The sequence below is a fragment of the Lepisma saccharinum genome, chromosome 17 (assembly GCF_977018435.1).
Source record: "Lepisma saccharinum chromosome 17, izLepSacc3.1, whole genome shotgun sequence".
NCBI classification, from domain to species: Eukaryota; Metazoa; Arthropoda; class Insecta; order Zygentoma; family Lepismatidae; genus Lepisma; species Lepisma saccharinum.
Genome location: NC_139245.1, coordinates 16,365,610 through 16,389,911, shown reverse-complemented (window position 1 = coordinate 16,389,911; position 24,302 = coordinate 16,365,610). Strand labels below are relative to the sequence as shown.

The window sequence follows — 24,302 nt, the reverse complement described above, 5'->3', positions numbered from 1 at the left end:
TTCAAATTGTAGGTAAAACAATGTCTCCTACTTCATCTCCGGCTGGCAACCTTAATCTTCTTAACACCTGATGTGGCAAAAGTACATGCCAAAACTGGACTTCATTTACTTAGTAAATAGTTTTGATGAAGAATGCAGTGTTGTACAAACTACACTCTCTTCTTAAATTATCTACCGAGCATTTGTTGGTGTTGAATTTTAGTCATTAAAATAAACACCAATTATAATATTTTTTGGGATAATCAAGTAGACTGTACATACACTAATTAACATGATGGATAAAAGCAAGGAGGGCCAAAAGGGCTAAGTAAAAATCAAATAAGGTAAAAGGAAACACTCACCGGACAGTAGGAAAATTCAAAATTTTCGCTAATTTATAGCATCATCGGTGTGAGAAGAAACAGAAGACGGAACCGGAACCGTCTTCTGTTTCTTCTCACACCGATGATGCTATAAATTAGCGAAAATTTTGAATTTTCTACTGTCCGGTGAGTGTTTCCTTTCACTAATTAACATGTGTATTTGTAATTTTGTCATTTAGCTTTGCTTTTCTGCTAATTTTGAGAAATAGTAATGACCACGATAATTGTTTATTAGATGAAACTCATGAAGAGACACTCACAAAGAAGACCAATGCACAGGCTGGGATTTGAACCTGGAAACTTTGGTGGCAAGATCAACAGTCAACCACTTAGAATACTTGGCCACTGAGTCGGCTGAATAATATCTACATTCACAAATATCACACAAAATTCCTTCGCATACCTCAGGAAATAATAATACTGCAAAGCTTCCTTTGGATCTGTGCTCTCAAATTTCCTCACGTAAAGCATAACAAGCCTTGCCAAGTTCAACCGACGAGCAGGAGAGTAGTCTGATGGATCAATAGATACTGCGGAAGAATCATGCACAGAAATTAGATTAAAACTTATTTATGTTTTAAACACACATGCATGTTACATTAAAGAGTTCACATTTTGATCAATGTCAAACATTCATTACCATAGAGTGGAGCCTGTGTGCATCATATATAATATCATCTGTGTGTGCATCATATATAATGTCTGATTAACATCAAAAGTTTTGACGATTGAATAGTAAAAATAATTACCCCCGCCCCGCTCACAGATATATATTGCAATACAAGAGGAAAGTTATATATTCAATTTATTCAGAGAATTAGAAATTATGCCCTCACTACATACTTCCAAACTTTCCAAAAATGTAAAGGATAACTCAGCTAATGCATTTCTAGTGCCAGTGATTTTTGTTTTTTACTTCTGTGGGGCAACATACTTCTATTAAGATTCTATGATGGCAACACTATTGCACATGAACAAAAATTGGAACAATTCATATCTCTCACATAAAGATGCAGATTTCTATATTCTGAAATAACATAGTTAAAATTCATTTACTTGCAATAAAAGTAATTTCATATTTCTAGTAAAAAATATTTCTCTATTAATGTTGGTGACAATATGTGAATGGTGACAGACTGCAATCGAGCCAGGTATATTTTTTGGCAGCAATACAGACTTTTTAAGTTTCATAAAATATCCACAGGCTGAGAGATGTCTAAGCCCAATTAATTAATAGAGCTCTAGCATCTGGAAACAAATAAAAAACAAGATCAGTTCACTTTATTACATTTATTTCCAAATGTTTGGTGATTTTTAGAGGAAACTATAGTCTAATTGAGGTTGGACCTGAATGCTTCACCATAATTATTCTCAGTAATACTATACACTAGGGATGGGACAGATTAATCGGTACTCTATTGGTATTGGTCAATATAGGCATATCTGTGTATCGGTAAAATTACTGATTATTTTACCGATCCAATATATCTGTAAATATCTTATAATTTTGTGCAAAAATCTACCATTTTGTTATAATTTTTATGGATAACCTCCATGCTTACATGTCTAAATATGCAACTTCTTTTGCACTGCAGTCTCCTGGAAACAAACATTTATTAAGGAAGTGAATGAACTATTCAGGTTCTTCAAAGACCATTTGGAATTTTATATCCGATTGGTAGAATATCGGTTATCGGTAAATTTTATGTCAGTATTTTATCGGGTATCGGCTAAAATTTCGTAACGCCTCATCCCTACTACACACTGATTTTCAGATCATGTGGAACAAGTGAACATTATCTGATCAAAAGTGTTCCTTTCACACACAACCATGTCCAACAAAGTTATGTAATCAGATACTTACATAGTGGAGCATTGGAATTAAAAGGTGTTCCCAGAAGATTGAGCTCATGTAACGCAAGAGCTATGTGAACAGCATGGCACTGGAGCTTTCCAGTTCGATACAGGAACTCAATGGCTGCTTCAAACTGCCCGGTGAGGAAAAGGACTTGGAAATAGATATACGGCTGATCATGTGCATGGAAGTAAGTCTCGCCTGGAACAAAAGGACATTTCCAGTCAGTGAATAAGACAAGATACATTCTAAAGAATTTAATAATCATTTCAAGACCTTTCAAGTTTACTAATAACTGTACATTGTTCAACTATTGATTAAATATTTTAGTTACAGCTAAACTATTCTTCCGATATGAATGGAGATACTTGAATATTGGTGCAATTGAAAGTTGTAAATTCTTATGTATTTTTCTATTTATTCTAGTAGAATTTTGATTAAAATATTCATAGGTTCACATGTGAGACCAACATAATATTAAAGTAACTGCCACTTAATTATTAAATTCAATATTGAAATATAATTAAAGAAAAATGTGCATTTTGCATAGTTCCAGAATATTTACACAAAGTATTAGCAGGTATTAGAGATCAAATTTAAACTTATACATAAAGTGGAACTCTGATTATACATTTACCCCACATTATAAATTTAATGTTCATAGAGCAAAATGCTACAAAATTTTTCCTCATTTTACATTTTCCCACAGTTTAAGATCTCTCGCCTTGGTCCCCTGAAGTAAAAATCGACATTCAACCATAGTTTTATTCAAGCTGAAACATCCTAATTTTTATATATTGAAAACAATGCTGGTACTAGGATGCAAATAGTGAATAGTTATAAATATTATATCATAAATTTATATTACAGACAAGGTAGTAATACCACCACCAGAATCAGCCAGTTTATTGACAAAATCATCGATAATTTCTGAAAATAGCCTTTAACTTCATGTAAAGTTATAGTTTTCTTTGTATTTTTACGACTATAAAGATATAACTCATACTCTGGTTTTGTAAATTGCAAAATACGAAGTTTGTCTTCTAGAGTGAAACACATTAACACACCTGGTTCAACACATTAATTGAGCAGATAAAACTTCTTCATAGAACATTTAAAATATTATATTTGATCAGTGGAATACCGGTTATTGTTATCAGTAAATTTTATGCTGGTACTTTACCAGTATCAGTGCAAATTTTATATCAAACTATCGCTAATTAATATAAACTAAACTGAACTCCATGGCTGAACAGACCTCTATGGGTCAGGGCTTGCCAAAGTGGCTTTGCGCAGTTAGCACATTGAATCCTGTACCCTCAAAAATACGAGAACTAAAAGCTTCTTCCAGGACTTACACATTGTACACTAGCAGGACTGCATCCAGGTCAAGGTACAAATATGTATTGGATCAGTATCAGGTGATTCGGTATCAACAAATCTTAGTTTGAATTAATCACTGAGAACAGGTGATAATTTTACAGTCCAAATATAAATACATATAAAGGCCTCCTCGATGTCATAGTACTAACGTTGTTGCCTTGTAATCAAGGGGTCCCAGGTGCGATACCTGGTGGAGGCACACAGTGGTTCGGATCCCACTTTAAACTGTAAGTCCAGTCCCAAATAGTCTTTCTGTGCATAAAGTGGACTTGAAACAAAAACAAATATACATAACAATGTGTATTTTTATTAACAACATTGTTGAATGGAAAAGTGGATTTTATATGGTTAAATGGCAGATATTTTAACATAATATTCTTATTACCTCATACATGAATGTATTAATACTCTTTAGCAAAACTGGTAGATTAATATGGTCTTGTTCAAATATTTACACTTTTAATTCCTACAATGCCCAAGTACGCACATCAGTAAAAGATAGGTGATATTTTCACTTTTGAACAATATTTTCAAATTTTAACAATGACACCAACAACATGATACTATCATACAAAATGCTTCTAAAAAGAAAAAAAAGGAATTACCATATTCCTCAAGGATTTGTGTTTGTAGACCAGCAAAGGACAATCGGTCAGCACTGGGCAACTCTGCATCTCCGTCACTGATCTGTGACAACTTTAACCAAATGTAGTCATCTGAAGACTTGACTACATCTGGGTGACTATCAGTTACATCACACGAGCCAAGAATACAGTAAACAATCCTAAAACATAAATTAATGAGTGATTAGTAAAGTTATATTTGCAGTGTTAAAGATAGGATAAAATACACATTGAACAAGTAAATGTCCATTCAATGCAAATGCATCAGCTCTACATTTCCATCAATTATGATAAATTATGAATATCAACTGTATGACCAATTCCAATTCCATATAAAATCAGAAAATATTACTAAATGTATTATAGCACAAAAATATACATGGAGGATACAAATTAAAATGTATTAGAAGGAACCTGAAGGACAGAGTCAAAGGCTTTAGAAAAATCTAAGTAAATGACATCCATGTCTTGCTTGGCACTCAGGCAGTTAACCGCGTTGGTGAGCAAACAAACAAGGTTTGTGTCACAGGAAGCATGAGGAAGAGAACCATGTTGAGTGGGAGAGAGGAACAGAGTAGCATGTGCAAGGATACGATTGGAAATGATTTTTTTTAGCTAGTAGTGCAAGTGCAGGAAGTAAGGAAATCGGACGATAAGAGGTAACATGAGTTTTGTTTCAGTGTTTGAGTATAGGAACTATATTTGCTTGCTTCCAATGCAAGAGGAAACGCACCCTCGGAAAAAACATTTGTTAAAGATTATGCTGATTGGTTAGGATAGAATATGGGCTAATAGTTGTAGATTTGTTAGTTGAGATTTGAGAGAGTGTGTGTAAGGAATGATGGACTTGACTTCAGGCAGTGCGGTAGCGGTATTATTTGTAAAGTTGCTGTGAAAATACGAGTTAAAAAGTGATGTGCGCTCATTCTTTGTAGCAGACTTGAAAAAATCATTGCAAAAATGCAAGCTCAAGAGGGGATGTTGGCAAAGGCCTCTGAAATTAATAGTTTTATTGAAAAATAGTTTTGCAGATAAGTAAGAATTTGACTCCAGTACATTAACTTACTATGGCATTTTTCATTCCCTGAAATATAGATTCTTTCATTAATTCATTCATTTCGATTATTTTTCTTTACTTTCTGCCACTTATTGCTAATTGCAAAGATGAGGACGACCAATGACATGATGAAACTGATGAAGGGAGTCGCTAGAATTCGAAGCCAGACCAATGGTGTCGTAGCATGCTGTGCTAACCACTTTGCCATGGAGGTCAGCTAATTCATTATTGAAAATGGTACCCATTTTATTTTTATTTTCATTCATTCATGATAAACTCTTATTCAGAAAAATAAAGTTCTGAAATATCAACAATACCTGAAAGTAGGAAAATTTAAACAATGTTACCTACCTTTTGAACGGGTCTTTTGCATTTCGAACACCTCGTCTATACAGCAGTCTTACTTGTGTTTCAGTTCGCACACTAATCTTCTTGTCTGCACTGTTGTGCAGTTCTTCCAATACCACTCGTATATCATCTAAGGAAGACCTGTGGTAACAGAAAAACAAAACATAATTTGAAAAAGAAAAACCTTTCATGGCATTTTCTGATAATAATTTCAGAGTTAGTTTTTTGACAACAAAAACAAAAAAATAATAAAAAGATAGTTAAATTGTATATGTTCCAATTAGCTGAGCTGATACCAATACAAATTAAAATACTCTTAATAGATTCCCACCAATGCCAATACTTGAAAATTGTTACAGTTCAAAGTGGTTATGATATTTATTAATTTTAATTTGTAACTATTCCACAATGTTGTTGCCAAAATAATAAAAGAATATAATTTTGTCACTGAACAAAGGTCAGTTTCCAGAGAATGATGATGAAAATAAAAAAAGTTTGTGTAACACTGGAAACATAGTGTATCAATATCTGTGCTGTGTATAACAAGATTAAATGTAAATAATATTAATATTCACGTTTGAGCTTGAGCTTGAAGATGTAAAAAAAAAAATGTTTCCTCACTAAAGAACATGATAAATAAATAAAACCACATACCCAGACTCCTTTGCACAATATAGAGCTGCTTTTATATCTCCACAACGTAAACAATAATATATAAGTGGCCACACTGGTTGATCATCAACATTTCCATCCTCAAAATCAGCTGATCCAGCTATAATCTTTATGTTGACAAAACTGCGCACTAATGGGAAGGTTCCAGGAACCCCGCCTCTTCTTGCAACATTCAAATTGCTCATGACAACAGTTTGCATGTACATTTTGTACCTATAAAAATGGAAAATTGCAATTACGTAGCAAGATTATTGGCACCAAATCACAAAGATATTAAAAAAAAGTAAGAACTAAAATCCATGGGATTAGGATAAAAAAATACACACATTTAACTATAAATTATGAATGTATATTTAACCTATATTGGTAAACTAATTGTATCAAGTATATTAATACTGATAACTAATCTTCATGAGGCTTTAAAAAGATCGCTTCGCGGGCAGCAGAAAACAATATGGGGGTGTGTCTGCGAGAACCAATCAGGTCCATGAATGAGCTACCCCGGTTGCCACAGCTAGCGAGCTGCTGCACCCTTCTGGAAGTGAGTGACCTCTGCCTCTTGCTACCTCGGCCTGTTTGCTGATGAGGTAGATACACAAGAGTATCCACAACAGTGTGCGAGCAACGTCTGTTATTAGCCCACGAAGTGCTCTTTCTAAGGTCTCCTGCAGTATAATAGTATACCAATCTGATATTAAATTGCAAACATTCAATAATGAACCTGAATGGTTTGTTCACTTTCTTAATGTCTCTAACTAGGTAACTGCCTTCAACATTTGCTCTATTCATGTCACCTTTTAACTTCTCCTTTCTCTCTGCTAATCGTGGAGGGCATGAAAGAAACTGATGAAATATACGAGAACAAATACAAAGAAAAAGTCACTCCTTCAATAATTTGAACCCAAGGCACTTAGCTTTGTAGTGCAGGCCACTCACTATTTTACAAAACAATCCATTCAATATACAGTCAACTCTCGATTCAACGACCTTTCACAGTTCCCGGGAAAAGGGTCGTTATTTCGAAGGGGTCGTTATTGGAATTTGCACCCATTTTCATCTTAAAGGGAGCTCAAACGGACACAAAGATGCCTAGGAGATGGTAACAACATTTATCCTGGTAGTTATACAACCTGTTATGCACAGGATGCGTGTTGTGAGAAGGAAAATAGAACATGAAAAAGTTTTCACAAAAGAGAATTTAAAATAATGTTACTTTGTTTCAATTGTGCACAGTCGTTGCGTTTCCAGGAAATTCTTACAATTCTAGTTCATGAGAAACCCGTTTGCACCGAGACCAATGGAAAGGAAAAACAATCTCTCGCTTATTGCAAGCGAAACTCGAAGAATCTTGACACCAGTCAGACTGGTGCCAGCAAAAGTCTTGAGATAATAGGGCAGAATGAATGTTGGATTTTATAGGGCTTTACTGGAGCATTGTCTGTTACAATATTAACTGGTAAGATTAAATCTCTCGGGAGAAACAACACAACCTCTCAAGGTACCAGACAAAAAGAAATACAGGGCTGTAATTTTCGTTCTGGTTCGGCTGTGTAAAATACATCGTAAAAAAAGTCACTTTTCTTTGCTTCAACCAACTTCATTCACCCTCCTTCCCCATTCAAGGGAGCAGTCCAAACTCCTTCCTTGACTTGCATTGTAATCCAGCGTGAAAAAGGAAACGTGCAACTTGCGATCTGTTTTCACCCAATGCATATTCTAGGACACGTCATTAAACAGCGTGGCAGTCGATAATCATTCGGGTTTGGAATTAAATTTCACTTTAAACTGTATATTCAGTCCCGATTAGCCCATCAGCATAAAATAAACTGAAAACAAGCTTTATGAAACTGCGCATTTTCACATATCAGAATGGTAGAGCGTTATTTACTCTCACGTTAATCGACGATTTATTGTTGGATGTAGGAGTATTCTCGATGTCAAACACCCACCCTTCCAAACGTTTTCCACTTGAATAATGTCTTTTTAATCGGTCTCAGCGACCATTCCTACATTGAACACTTCTTTTTCCACATGAATGGTTCTGAAGAAAAGCGGATGCGAATTAAATTTACAGATTTGCTTATCAGAAGGTGCAGAACATGGTTATTTTAACTCTTGTTTTCCTTTCTGGAGATCCAATTTCGTTATCGTCAAATCAACGCGCTGGATGAGTCATCACTGTTATCGGCAAGCAAGAGCTTTGCAGGCGCTAGACAAAACACTGGCGCCAGCTGCATCGTAAAAACAAGGAGACCGGCTGGAAGTTCGAGCAACAGGTGGCGGAAGAGAAAAGTCCCAGCATTTTAAAGATAACGCAAGTGTCGAAGACGGAACTTTTAACAGCAGTGTAAAGAAGAAAGAAATGACCCTTGCTTTACGTTTTACCATGCAACAGACAATAATACGGGCAATATTTCCTATGCAGACAACAGCATTGAAAAATAATAATAATAAATAAATAAATACATAAAAACTGAAATCTGCAATTATCAACATTGCCGTGCACACCAGTGGCGGAGAATGAGCTGGGGTAAGGGTAGAGGGTCACTTTTTTTTTTTACTTGTTCTATGGTTTTTGTTCGTTTTCAAGAATATATTCAGAACTGGTTGCCCCATTTTAGACGTCAAAGGAAAGGAAGAGGGGTGGTTCCTTTTCCACCCTCGCCTGTAATGAGCCCACATCAGCAAGAAAATCGTGGCTGAAACAATCTGCATCGCCCCTCCCCCCTACGTTTGCTGACAGGAAAAGAGGGAGAAGTCAGTCAGCCAACGGAACAGATATTACGACATCGACACAATTAGGAAAACGTATGAAGTGGGAAACTGGAGTTATGATGCACGTAAGATCGAAGTAAACTTTTGTGGAAACCTGGATGACAACGCATTAAGCGGGTTGACGATCTTTAGTTCACCTTTGTGGTTTTGATTATCTCTAACAGTTTCGCTTTTTTATGAAGTGTTGCAGGGAACAAAGAACACGTTTTGAATGAAAGCGGTTACCGGAAGTTGTCGGCTACAAGGCCGAGAGTTGATCACTCACGGGAACCTGCTGAACTGTAGGTCAGAGCTGGACAGATGGGCCAGACTTCCAGGCACCATGCATTTGTATTTTCGAACATTCCTGCGATCTTATCTCTCAAGGTGGTGTATTTATCGATGAAAGAGCTTGACCTGCCATACACATTGGCAAAGACTGCAAGTCCAGCAGTCATTTCGGGCTGCTCCCACCCTTCCCCGCGAGTTTTCAGCAGCTCTTAGGACAAGGAAACAAGTCAAGTCGATTTAAAATAACATCCAAGCACATTCGATCTTCTCTTCTCGCGTATCCAAGAGCAAGCGTGGCAAAACAAGCCTGGCACGTTGGGTAGCGGCAGTCGGGTGCGGGGTAACATTGGTGCACTTGAGGGAGGGGAGGGCAGAGGTCAGTGCTATTGGATATCACTCAAGCATGGTGTGGTGGTGTCTATTTTTAGTTCAGACCTAATTGTGAGCGGTAGAGCGCTCGTAAAGGGAATGAGTGGAGGAAAAAACAACGCATTTTTCGGCCGATTTCCTTCAATTTTCAACTTTTTTTTCCAAATTTTTCTAATTTTTTCTAAATTTTTCACGGTTCCCGGGAAAAGGGTCATTACTTCGAGAGGGTCGTTATACCCAGGGTCGTAGAATCGAGAGTTGACTGTACTGCAGAGATCTAAAATGATTGTAAGTAGTTACAAATGTGAAATCTAAATAGTATTACAGTCTATCGGCTTTAAAATTACATTTCATAGTTGCATTATTACTCTCCTAATTTAAAAGAAGCTAATTTCTGTCCCAAAATTTGACAATAAAAAAATATTAATTAATATTCAAGATCTCGCCCTCAAAATTTTATCAACATCGATTACTAATGCTATTGTTGTCAAATCATCCCTTGTAGAAAACAATGAACATATGTACAAACCTCTCTTCCAAATATTTCTTGGCTTGTGAGATAAGTACACTCTTTACAACAGGTGATGAACGGGCTGTCAGGGGGCTGGCTGCAGGTTGAACGGGCACCTCCACCATGTATGTAACCATTTCCCATAGTTCAGTAGCTTTCTGCAATGTAGAATGCACATTATTGTAATCAATAGCATTAGTTTTTATTACTAAACAGCTTTTGCATGTCATGGTATTTAATTTGTTTCACAAACAGAATTTAGAAAGAAAAATGTTTATATGAGTTTGCTTCGATAGTGATTAGAAGACGAAATGTTATCTAGCTGAACATAAAGTATCATAACACCATTAAGCCTTGTTTCCATTATTATGAAAAAATATAAATATGCTGACCAAGGCAGCAATTTATTTTATTAAAAACATAAACTAAACGTAACGTTTCAACCTTCTAGCAAGGTCTTCATCAGACTCTGTATCAAGCACAAAAGTCTTGTACTTGATACAGAGTCTGATGAAGACCTTGCTAGAAGGTTGAAACGTTACGTTTAGTTTATGTTTTTAATAAAATAAATTGCTGCCTTGGTCAGCATATTTATATTTTTTCATAATAAAGTATCATAAAAATTTTCTTCTAAGCTACATAATAAATAGGTATATAATACTATTATTCACCAAGTATTTGGCAAGAATGATTAAGGGAAATACTCTTTCATCAACAAATCAAGCCTTTATTTGGCAATCACATACATGCTTATACAAAGGGAAGTCAGTGACAAGCAACACCCCTGACCATCAAGTCCTCTGGTTTCACAAAACAGATACTCAAAATGTTAGAGAGAGTATTCTAAATACCCCTTCTAGCACTGAAAGTTCTGGGTAACTATCGGCAAGTACAATGACGGAAATATATATATTTTTTAAATAACTCCTGCCAAACATGCATACTTTGACAATTCTAAGCAATTTAAATTAAACAAAAAATGTGAATATATTAGGCCATTACAATAATACCAATACAGAAGAGCTTTGTTATAACTAACTAACTAACTCTCTAGCTTCTTAAACCCGAAGGTTCATGGCTGCAGCAACACAGGCCTTCCATCTTTCCCTATCTTGAGCAAGTTCTATATACTCTTTTCCATCCCTACCGATTTCCCTTAGGTCCATCTCAACGTTGTCCCTCCATCTTCGTCTTGGCCTTCCTACAGGTCTCTTACCATCAGGTTTCCCAACAAGAATCCTGTAAACTCCTCTTTCCTCTCCCATTCGTGCCACATGGCCTGCCCACCTAAGGCTTCTTCATGTAATTATTCTAATAATATCTGGACATGAATACAAATTATGTAGTTCTAAATTATGTAACCTTCTCCACTCACCTGTCTCCTCATCCCTGTTAGCTCCAAATATTTTCCTAAGGATCTTATTTTCAAATACTCTCAATTTATGTTCCTCTTTCAATGTAAGGGACCAAGTTTCACATCCATATAATACTACAGGCAAAATTACTGTTTTGTATATTTTAACTTTTAGTTTCTTAGATATTAAACGACAAGACAAAAGTTTATGAAGAGAGAAGTAACATGCATTTCCTGAATTAAGCCTACTTTTTATTTCCTCTTTAATATAATTTTCATTTGTTAATATTACTTAAGTATTTGAATTTGGAAACTGGTTCAAACGAGTTGTTATCAATAATTAGATTTTGATTATTACCTAACACTTGGTTCGGCCTGTAAGCATATATTTAGTTTTCTCTTTGTTAACTTCCAAACCTATCTCTTTAGCAGTTTTGAAAAATATTTTAGCATTATTCTTAATTGTATTCACATCATCCCCCAGTAAGTCTACATCATCTGCATATGCTAACAACTGAGTCACACCATTTAATTTTAATCCTTCTTTAGTTTCTCTTACCTTCCTAACTGCATATTCTAAGGCAAAATTAAAGAGCAATGGAGATAATGCATCTCCTTGTTTTAACCCATCATGAATTGTAAATTTGTCAGACATATTAATACCCACACGAATTTCACTTTCTGTTTCACTGGTGCATATTTTTATCATACTAACAAGCTTTGTTATAAAATATTTTTATAATTGTAGGCCCAGTTACAATTAGCTTATGTGAGCATTAAAAAAAAGTTCCAGAGGAATAAAAAACACTGAATGAACATAAATTCCTGAGGAAACATACTTCAATTGCTTCAGTGGAAGTACACACTCTGCTAAATATTTTTTTTCAGAAATTACAATTTCTATTTTGATGTGAAATTTCTCGAATAAATCTGACAAGTTTCTCTGATCAAAAAACTGTATGGGCAAAAATGGGATTTGACCACACCACTCACCTTGTCCTGTGAAGCACTAGCAACTTGGCTGAATTTTTGAACAAGCGAAGGTCGAATTAATCCCCGGACAACTGCTGTGTTGTACTCAGTCACCTCTCTGGCGTAAGCCATTTCCAAATTGTCAAGTGCACTCCTTCGTCCAGGTATCACAGTCTCATTAACGGTGCTTCGCTGAAAATAAAATTTAAAAATTGTCACATACTATTCTGACTAGGTTCATGGAACTTTAAACACCTAGCGACGCGATGAAATAGAAAGTACAAGTTCCAATGCACTTGCCATTAATTTTTCGAACCAATTATGCCAATATTTAACCAATTTCCACATACATGATTAAAGGTAAAAAGCTTGCAAAATGTTTGGGTATTATAAATATACTCAGAAATTAAACTTTGGGGGGTAAAGGTGGCCAGGGGCATGGTGCTGATCACATCACCCCCAGCTTCGGCCATGATCAAAAAGGTGTGGGGCTAGAACTCCACACCCCCTAAACACCTTTATGGCATGGCGCAAAGCACAAGGGAACACTTTACAGATATTACACACTTGTGCAGAAAGAGTTTACACATATTTATGAGAAGTTATTACGATTTGAAATCACTACAAGAAAACAGAGCTTCATACTCACACTTGTTAGACTACTGTAAATGGCTTTCATCTTGTCGAAGTTCCGGAGAAAAATGTATGATTGATCAGGACTATAACCTGGGCGTCTGACATACTGTGCCATTGCTCTACCTACTGCAAAGCCAGTCTCAGTTTTGCATGATATTACGTGTCGCTGTTTTCTCTGTGTGGAATTGTCTCTCACAGTGCAACTGCAATGGACTGAGTAAGAGTGATGTCGCCAGAGCCCCAGATGTAGGTTTCCAAACAAACTGTCAGGTGCAAAACCCTATGCTTCTGCACTGAAATCTGATCAGAAAGGGGTGACTCTCATTACAGTGACAGCAGTTAGGAAAAAAAAAAAAAAAAAGATTGAATTTAAGTCCACTTTATGGACAGATAATCTAATCCTCTCTAAGAATTACAGAACACTACATCTTACCTCAGGCACAACTGTAACATCTAGGAAATCATCACCTCCTCCGAGGAGTCCATTAATTGTTCTTACTTGTTCCAATCTCCATGACGTGAACATGTGATCCGTTCGTTTCTTCTCGATAGCATTGAAAGTCTGTAAGAAAAATTGTTATAATCTTTAAACTCAAATTACAACAGCTATAAGTTATTATGTTCAGTATTTATTTCCTTATTAAGTGTAAAGCAGTGTTTGAAATTAACGGTTGCAAGTCACAAAATGTGATATGAAATTTTAGTTCCAAGCCCATCACAATATACTAAATCACCAATTTTGATTACTACAATTCCTATACTTATGAAAAATCTTATCACTACCTTGGATATTTTTGATCAAGGAACATGGAATATCTTATGTTCTCTGATGCTTGAACAGTGGGAAATTTTATTTAGTTTTCTTAATCAATCTCTATATTGTAATATGTTGTTGCTCTAAAATGTCTCTATCTTATTTGGGATAATTACTTCTTGCTGACTACAAAAAATGTTCTCAACTCTGCAATGTAACAGCCGCTTGAGAGGCACGACCAGCCAAACAGCTTTTCATTGGGTACTATGGGGTCAGCACATCAAGTCCCATCTTTTTTTAGCTTCTCTGGAAATAGAACTTGTGACCACTTACACTAAACTCTGACTACACAGGAGCCCAGAAAAAATGTTCCATTCAATGCATGTGACTTTGAATTCACTATGTGATGATTTCTACAATGTACAGAAGGCATGCAAAGTCCTCATTCAATTCAAATGAACTGCCAAATTAATGTAGAAGCTTTGAGAATGTTGAATTTAATTGAATTGATGTCTTAAGTTCACTTTATGCACATCAAGTCTGATAGGGCCTGGACCTACAGTTTAAAGTTGGATCCGAAACACAGTGCAATATGCCTCCAAACCTGGGACCTCTTGATTACAAGGTGACGATGTTACCACTATGCCATCGAGGAGGCCCCACCTTGAGAATGTAAACATGCATTTAAATTGTAGCAGTCAAGACACTGATAACTACACGTTTAGGTGAGACTTTTGTGGGGACGTGAAGGAATAATTAAGTCCATGAAGACTAAATGTAACATCTGGAATTTCCAGGTTCCAACATTGGGGTTAACACCATGTAGTGATCCAGTCTTTGAATCTGTGTACACCTTCTATTATCTTGCGCTCTTTCTCCCGTCATGATGCGTGTTGCCAAAGAAAACCTAATCAGCACATACTGAAAAAATTACCTTTACACAACAGTTTATGTTTGTCCATTCATATCAAATGCCAGTGCCTCAGAAACACTGTATTTAAAAGTATGTAATTCTTTGAAGCAAAAAATCTGGTCATCATAATAAACGTAAACATATCATCGTGTCTTCAAATGCTGTACATATGCTTTTAAAATCTTACAAATAGCAGTTCTGATTCTGAAATTATTAGATATTCGAGAGGCACAGTATGGTGAATTCTGAAGCATGAAGGTACACACAAGAGGACTTTGCAATCTGGGCATTAGCAACATGATTCACTGTCAGCAGTAGCAACATGATTCACTGTCAATCTTCTTACATTTGGTATCTCTCACTCTGCTACACATTGCAAGCATCAAGCTGAGTAAGTGCTGCTGCCAAGTGGCCATTTAGAGAGCCTCTCATGAGTTTGTATGGGATAAAAAAAAATTGCACCTAGTACCTGCCCGAGTTTACTGGGGGTAACAAGGCAAGAGGTAAAATTACTCCAATGTTCAAGTATCAGTGGGAATTGGGAAAAGCATCTTTTAAAGTGGTACAAGCTTAGCAGTGAGAAAACATATTAGTCAATGAAGAGGAAAGGAAAATGCATAAATGCTAACGAAACCACAATTAACTAGCCTAACCTCTGCAGAACATCTTTAAGGTACGATAGTTGAGTCATCATTTACACCTCGCTTACTGAAAGAGAAATTCACAATTAATAATGGATGCGGTAAACGCAGTTTAGGTATTACGTACATAAAGTTTTGTGTTTCCACATTGCAGAATGGGATAGTTTCTTTCAGATTCGGTTCAAAGGCTCACTGTCTTAATTCACTGCTGGAAACAAACAAAGAAGTGACCTTCTACCATCTCCATCTACAACGCGGAAACACAAAACTTCACGTAAGAAATTCACAAGTTGAAACAATAAGCAGCACTTACTTTTTTGTGGGATTCATCAAGAACAGTCAAAATTGCATTCTCTCTTTCATTCCTCAAGAACTTTACAATGTCAGAATCAGGAATTGGTTCAAGTGGTTCAAAAGTTTTCCTTGCACTAAGATTTTCCAGCTTCTGTGATAACTGAGGTAAATCAACTCCTCTTGAACCAAGAAGCACACGTCTACGGAAAAATACAAAACAAATAATTCTCTACAATTAACACAAAAAAAATTGCAGACATGCATGTCTGCAGGAGCTTTCCAACACAAAATACGGGGGTAAAAATCAATTTGACATCATATTTCTGCAACGATCCGTACCAGATTTACTTGTAATTATCAATCCTTTATTATAATTAATGCAATTATATCAATCGCTTAATGCCTTCCGTCACTGAAGTGGCAGGAGGAAGGATTGTGAATGTAAAAGAAAGGATAAAGGCTAGTGTTAGGGGAGATGATATACTTGGAGAAACTGATAGAAAAATGCATTGTACAGTCATGGACACTTCTGGGTATAACGATTCCATTGTAAGTTAATGAGATTGTTACAACCCCAAAGTGTCTGTCACTGTACAGGGAGGTGAAAGAAAAATAAACCCAACAAGAATACCTTTGGACATAATAGAGGTTTGAAGAAAGTGAGAGGTATGCTATAAAAAATTTAAAAAGGGGGGTATTGGTGCCTTATTTCATGATTATTTAATTTAAATGTTCCTATACAACTGGCAAATCAAGTTTATACTTAGTACTTAAAAACAGTTATATGTTTTTTCTGAATTATAATATGATATGTAAATAAAGGTGAGACACTGCTTGGTAATTCCTTCCAATATGTTTCTGCTACCCTTTATAGAATAATCATTTGTACTAACATGTAGTGCCACTGTAGGAAAATACATCTTCTAGGGCTTTTCTCCCTTTACGGCCAGTCGAGAGAATGGCTTCGCTCTTGCACCTTAAAGCAGTCATTCCAGAATGAACTTCCTTGCCTAACCTACTCACATATTTAAGGTAAAAAAAAGGTAAAAAAAGTGCTCCCCTGTGCATAGCACCATGCCATGAAGGCATATAGGGGGTGTGGGGGTAATGCCCCACACTTTCTTGATCCGGTCGTGAGTGGGGGTGATGTGATCAGCATCATGCCCCTGACCGCCTTTACCCCCCAGGGTTTCCCCCAGGTACCCATGTTGTTCGACGCTGGGTGGGCGCCGGGGCTGCTTCCATCGTTAGAAAAGTTCCTGGATTTGAACCGGCCGGGGATCGAACCCGGAACCTTTAGCATGGTAGTCAGACGCGTTACTGACTGAGCCACCGCGGCCACATATTTAAGAGAGTAAATATTAATTAGGTCTACTTAATACATGCATCGAGACTCTTAGTTAATTCACATGATTTAGAACAGCTGAATGTATAATGAGAAGATTAGCATTCAGAAGTTGGGCCCTTATATGACTACAGTTATTTCAAATAAACGTATGTTGTTTCGATTTGAAGTAAATTATTACCCTTGCACATCCTGTACTCCAGTTGTTGCAACTCTCGACCACAATTCATTTGAAGCTTCCAAAACTTGTCGAAGATTCCGTTCCACCCTAGGAAGTTCTCCTGTGCCATCAACTTGGCCTGCTAGCTGCTCGGCTTGCTGCAGAATGTCTACAAATCCAAGATAAGCCATATTGAGCTGCAAAAAAAATGCAAGTTTCTTTTATTGCAAAATTAGGATAATCATTCTTAGTTTGATACCATAAACATTTCATGGTGTTATAAATAGCAACAATAATTTTTGAAAATATCATAAATTGCCATTATGTTCTGGCAGAACAGGACAGTTATTAAATGCAGAATTGTAGTTTTTTGTAGAAAAAAATGTGAGACTATCAGGATTTTAGTAGTACATTACATTTTCCGTCCTGTCTCACAAGATTTGACTTCACATGCCAGAACCTCATTAGCCTGCAACAATGCAGTCCAGGGAATACTACATGGAAGTGATGATGTCATTAGAAAAGGTTGTAACCATGCACTAACACTAGTTGTTTTTCACACATGCTATTTTAATACTAAGAGCCCTAACCCTGATCCACCTAACCTAACAATGAAAGGATTTAGAGATATTTTATTAATGTTAAGAGCCCAAAATCTAACAAAGAAAACATTTAGCAACGAAATACGGCTTTGCACCACGTTAACTTGACACATGTGAGCCGCAGTGCAGATTGCTGTGTGGCTTTTACGGTAGTCCGGGAAGCCAACGGTTGGGTTTTCTCAATGGCTTCGCCGTTTGAAAGGTAACAATAGGACCTTGCCCCGGTGGTTGGGGGGCAGGTCGTTTGTCGGAGGTATAAATACTGGTTCCGACTTGTTACGCTCTCTCGTATCTCCGAATCCCAGCTTCGCAGAGACTTCGATACAAGGCCTGATGGAGTGAGGCCGTTTTTATGGATGTATAGAAATACACACAGAGTGAGCATCGTAGTGTAGGTACCTATGCGTGATAAACTGCGGGGGTGGGTTACGCTATGGTAAATAGTGCGCTCATAGCTCTAATAAGTTGTACTGCACTTAATACGAGGACCGCGTAGGGACCTCTGCGTGATAAACTGCACTGGAACCACTTTTATATTAAGTAAAACATTGAAATCTGTCGATTAAAAAAAAAAATTGACGGAATTCTTGGGATGGGGAGGGGTTCAGTGGGTAAACAGCTCCAAAAGTCGTTCTTCACAAAACATGCAGTAAGTAATCACTAAGACTGTAAAGTATGTGTCAACAGATATAATTAGAAATCGAAGCATGTAAAAATTACCTGTGCACCATGATAAATTCCAAATTAAACATCAGAACTTGCGCCAAAAAGAACAGCTGCAATATCAAATAAATGTGTGAGCTTGCATGGGTGAAATTTACCCAGGCAGTATTTCTACTGTGTGTTTGCCCTGCAAGTGTAACTAACAAAATCTCAGAGCCCAATTCAAGATCACATCACTCACAAGTGTTCACTGAAAAGGTACTCACAAGCACTCAACCAGGGTCATTCCATGCCAAACCATCCAATGGTGGTTGCATGACCATTTTAGAAAATTTTCATTTCTAGTACATACGTTTGTACATGTTTTTAGATATCAAAACCAATGTTCAAAAAAAATTGTTGTCTATAGTTCTCCTGGGGCAGCCATTTTTCCAACATGGCGCATGGCTTTTTTGCTAATTTAGCAGTTTACAGAAACCTTAATATCTCAAAAACCATTAAAGCTAGAAACCTGAAACAAAATTCATTTTGTTTTGTAGCAAATGAAGTATACTTTCTATCATATTCAAGTATGTTTTGCTAAAAATTGTATACAAAAATTATGGTGTAAATTTGGGTAACAATAGTTAAAAATGTGGATTTTTAAGCCAGATTTTATTAATGAAGGGGTTTAGTCTAAGGCTTGATTTTTTTTTGTGTAGACCTACCTGCAGGGTGTCTGCAAATAAAGTATCAGTGCTTAGAAATGAAAAACTTTTTACAGCATGGGCTCAAACATGGCCGTTCATTGAATTTTGACAGTTTTTGGGGTTAATTATCTCAGATAGGTCCTCTTGAAAATGTCTGAAATTTGGCACAAAGGAAGTCCTGCAAGAACCTAACTCACAGTAAAAATCTCAACTTTTAGATTCAACTCATTTTGGTCAATATGAATATAACTCATTCACTACAAGTTGTATTTTCTTTAAAACCATCTCTGAAAACATGCATATAACTATTTATTCTTTAAAAGTCCATGACAATTAAAGAATCTGATTCCTGACAGGCAACTTAGTAACACAAAGATACAAAAAGGCCGAAACGAATAGAGAGCTGTGGTATTCTTTACTGCTAACCATATTTACGTTTTCTGTTGACATGATTGTTACATTTCCAACGTGAGGATCGACAAAGTGGGCAGCATAGTAAAAAAGTAAAGGAACCCAAAAGGATTGCTAATTAATTAACTGCATTTCATTGTTATACTGAAATGTTTCTTTGCTGAAGTTCTGCTATCATAACTTCTCGAAATGTGAGCATTGTTTATAAGGTCTTTTGTAGATTAAATGTTGCGGTTCTTTCTTCGATCTAAACATGTGGCTGTCGTCTGTTCAGACATTGAATATGGACAGATTTGTAATAAAGATCACAAACACCGATAGTGGTAAGAAGTTGGATACAGAGAGACCAAAGAAGAAGATAAAAAGAAGACAGTGGAAATGAGAGTGTGCCTCGTGATAATAGTTCGGTAAATTTCCCATATTCGGAAAACGGATTTCTTCAAATTTACAGGAGAAATTACTTACCGAATGCAGTTTCTTTAGACTTGTGGAAGTTCAGGGAAGTGTTTTCTCGCATCGTTCATTGAATCTTGCCGGTAAATCATCTATTTTTCGATATGAATGTGTGACTGATGCACGAAAGCTCTTGCATCTTTTTCCTTCCAGTCAGATGTTGCCTGTGTGTGATGACGTAATCCCGGTCAATGTTTCCACACACGTGTTTTTGTAACTGAAGAAGGTACGTTTCCGCAAATGGTTTGTGGGGCTATGCGAGAATGGTGCGTGGGGCTACGCATTTTTTTTTCTAAACCAATTTTTAACTATTCTAACCTAAACATGACCCAACCTAACCTAACCAGAAATGGTTCGTGTAGCTATGCGTCAATGGTTTGTGGGGCTACGTAGGTATTTTTGGGTGGAGTGGGGTGGGGTGGAAACACTGCATGCCGACTAGGGTAGTGAAACTGTGACCGCCATTTAGCGTGTTACCGAAGGGAAAAAGAAACAAAGAAAACTTACTCGATATGTCGCAAATAGAGCTTATTTCAGTGAAATAAGTGAAATGCCACCTTCAACAATGTTTCTCATTGCAGAATACGTAAGTACGAATATTGAAATTAAATGAACTAGCAAATTTCATCCGTTTTCCGGATATGGGAAATTTACCAATAGTTCTTATTCATCAGTTGAAATTATGGTTGAAATTACGGCTTCTGAGTGCAGTGATCAACAGCAGGCGTAGTCTTCAACAGCATCAGCACCCACCAGTTACACAAGATTGTCAATTTCGAACTGCTGCATATCCTGAAACAGGGGTACGTACGCCTATGTTTTCCAGTTCGCCACTGGAGCAAAATCATGTATTACATTTATAAGCAGTCCTGAATTCACTCGTATAGTTAATTTAATTAAAATATGTTTTGAGACAGTATTTCCTTTATGTAATTTTGATAATATTGATAGAATCAATAGCAAATACTGTAATATTTGTAGACCCATTGAGTAACAATCACCAATCAAGAGAGAAATGTTGAATAATGGTTAATTTCATATTAATCAGTTAGTTTACCGTATTGGTCATACATATTAACTAAACATCTGTTACATAAACTTACTTCTTTCATTGATTGGTTTCAATTTCTTGCACCCACCCCCCCCAATAATAAGTACCTACCAATGGCCGGGCTCTATACTTTAACCACAAACATTTTTGTAGCTTAACCTACTAATATATGCATAAAGCAGCAACGTAGTAGAATTCCTCGGTAACAGTTTCACAGATCGGAGACATTAAAATGGTATATTTTGTGTTTCGCATGGTTCGTACTTACCAATTGTGTATTGAGGTACATAGTTCAAAGTGACATTATGCTTTTTACACAAAAACAAACTAAATTTTTCACATTCTGAGTGCTTTTTTTTAAATTCCTTTCTTCGCTTCCGGAACACATAATATGGCGGGCACATCTTGACTCATGTTGTGGGTATGCAGTGTTTCAACATTCTTCACCGAAAAATACCTACTATCGTGTTAGTCACCGGTGGAAATTATACATTATGCACAGGTAGCTGACGGATAGCCCCATGAACCATTTCCGATAAGGTTAGGCTTGGTTACGTTAGGCAAGCATAGTAAAAAAAGGGGGGGTTGAAACACTGACAGGAGCTTACGTCATCAAACTAACGCAGCATCCGGTTGTCGTAGGGCAAGCAAATGAAAGCAATGGCAATTGTGCGTCACTGAGATATTTCTCTTGAAAAATACATGATTTCCCAGTCAAATATATTCCACAATGAAAGAAAATACCTCGACGAACGTTGTAAACCTTGCAGAAACTCATTCCCGTAAGTAGTTTGTTGTGTAAAATTGAAGAAATGTGTCTCCGATCTATGAAACTGTTACCGAATTCCTCTACATAGAAAATACGGTAACATTATCGTATGAGGGAAACGGATTCCTTCAAATTTCCAGGAGAAAGTAGTTACGGAATCATTTTCCTTAGCATTGTGGAAGTTCCTGAATGTAGATTTGATCCATTTTAATGTGAATGCGTGTTGTTTTCTGCACGAGAGTGCAATGATCCTTGTGTTAAGATGATGCAACCCTGTAGCCAGTGTTTCAGCCTCGCCGTGTTTTCACTAGAACATGACGTGTCGAGTATTTTTTTTTTTAACTATGCTTGCCTAACCTAACCTTACGGAAAATGGTTTTAAGGGCGTAACGTGAATGGTTTTTGGGGCTAACGTCAATGGTTTGTGAGGCTAACGACGTATTAGCATAATTTCAAATCCGGGCACGAAAGTAGATATTTTCTGGTGAACGAGGTTGCAACACTGCATAACTCGACAAAACAGAACGGCCCCTAAACCAGTACGCTATCACGGCCATAATGTGTTACAGATTCGAAACAACAAGTAACAGTAAGTACTCGTAAATCTAAGAAATAGACATTGATATGCATTATTTCACTTTAGAAAATGTTCCACATTCGAAAATAACACGTTAGCAATGTAAAGAAGTCCGAAATATATGATTCGTAGGTGTTTCCCTCATACGATAATAGTACCGAAAATACAGCAAAGCGCGATTTCGTATGTAGGCCTACAGAAATAGATTCACAAAGGATTTCATATGTATAATGAAAATGATGATATCGAAATTACAGACTCTAAACTTGAGCCACAAACATTTTTGACGAGCGAAGTGGTTAGAATTTATTTGTCTGAACTAGGGTGACATTTTTTTCCCCCAAATATTTGCGGTAATTGAGATTCTAATATTTACCATCAGTTCACCATACAAGTTTTCTTACATAATAATAATATTATCATTTCGTAAACATAGTCATGAAAACGTCCAGGATAACATGAGGAATATTGAGAGTTTAGTCTATAAATAGTTTAAAATACACGATTGTTAAGAATATGATATATCCTAAAAAGTCAAATAAAAATTATCATACACAAAAGGAGATATTACTGTACATGAATATAGATCAAACATCAACATTTCCAAAAAGCTTATTCTTACCTAATAGGCAGCGCCCTAAAGAAAATGTATTTGGAATTTTATTGTCACACGTTGATTTTTCAAAATTGGGTGTCTCATGTGTGGGAATGCTTCAAATGCATCCCTGTCGTTCTCGCACTATGCGCTGCGCTCTCGTTTGTGTTCGCGTTCAATCACAGACAAATGAAATGGTTTGTGCTTCTGTGGTTCTAGAATCTTAGTTTTGCTACCTTGTTTTAAAAATGGTAGTGTCTGCTGCCACGCTCTTTTTCTGCTGGAACCTCAAAAAAGATGCACGTGGCAGTAGACTCGGTCTCTGTTTTATCGTGATTTCATCAGGCTATATATTCAATTACGTCTGTAACACATACTGTGAAGTTGTAGTGATTACTTTCACAAAAATGTTTTAAGATTAGGTTCCTCAGCATTCTTCTAATAATAAACCTAAATGCTCTCGTAGTTAGGTTAGGTTCTGTTAGCATTAAAATAATATCCCTAAATGCTTTCTAAAGAAAAAGGTTCTAAATTATGTGTACATTCATTCCCACTAATCATAAACTTGCATTTCTCTCGTCTTAATCTGTTCTTAAGATTTGTAACATCCTCTTAGCAGACGAATTACGTGGCAGGAGCAAATTTCAGGCTTATTCTTACTGCTGACACGTGCGTAAAATCACTATCCCGCCAGGGGTGCCCATAACCCCCAAGGCCTATGACGCACTCCACCCAAAATGGTAGAACATCCCCCCCTCCTTATGCCGAATTATTTACTCAAATTATTTTGGTCCGACAAAATTTGCGGAACAATATAATACAGACATATTTAAGCAATATAAAGGGTGTCCATAAAGTCTCACCTCATCCTGGGTATTGTGAAAACGGCTGTAAATAGGAAGAAATGGCGACACGTATTCCATGATGTTCAGGGGGAAACGTTTTGAGGCCAACCATTCCCTATCCGGGCCCGCACAAGGGGGTAGGCTGGGGTCGACTCATTTTATTCAAATAGCAAGGGTGGGTCGAAGAATATATCGTTTGAAAGGTCTTGTCATAACAACAATAATACAGCAAATCCGGGGTCTCTACGTAGCTCCATGGACGTCCGCAGGATTTTTCCAGGGAGGGGCAAGGAAGGTATTTTTTTCCAGGGGGGGCAAACGAAGGCAAATTTTCACCAAAAATAGTGTTGTTC

At 36.7% G+C, this 24,302-nt stretch overlaps 1 protein-coding gene across 1 annotated transcript in view; it reads right to left on the bottom strand.

Moving 5' to 3' along the window:
- Positions 1-23,269, bottom strand: part of LOC146001552 (nuclear pore complex protein Nup93-like) — a 39,856-nt gene extending 16,587 nt beyond the window's left edge. The window contains exons 1-11 of the mRNA XM_083139017.1: positions 23,132-23,269; positions 17,316-17,491; positions 15,809-15,989; positions 13,621-13,749; positions 12,573-12,743; positions 10,244-10,383; positions 6,283-6,513; positions 5,632-5,769; positions 4,206-4,384; positions 2,227-2,418; positions 766-892 (exon numbers count right to left, since the gene is read on the bottom strand). Coding sequence (XP_082995143.1) covers positions 766-892; positions 2,227-2,418; positions 4,206-4,384; positions 5,632-5,769; positions 6,283-6,513; positions 10,244-10,383; positions 12,573-12,743; positions 13,621-13,749; positions 15,809-15,989; positions 17,316-17,485 — 1,658 coding nt within the window. The 5' untranslated portion in view covers positions 17,486-17,491; positions 23,132-23,269. The remainder of the gene's footprint in view (positions 1-765; positions 893-2,226; positions 2,419-4,205; positions 4,385-5,631; positions 5,770-6,282; positions 6,514-10,243; positions 10,384-12,572; positions 12,744-13,620; positions 13,750-15,808; positions 15,990-17,315; positions 17,492-23,131) is intronic.
- Between the last annotated feature and the right edge of the window lie 1,033 nt (positions 23,270-24,302).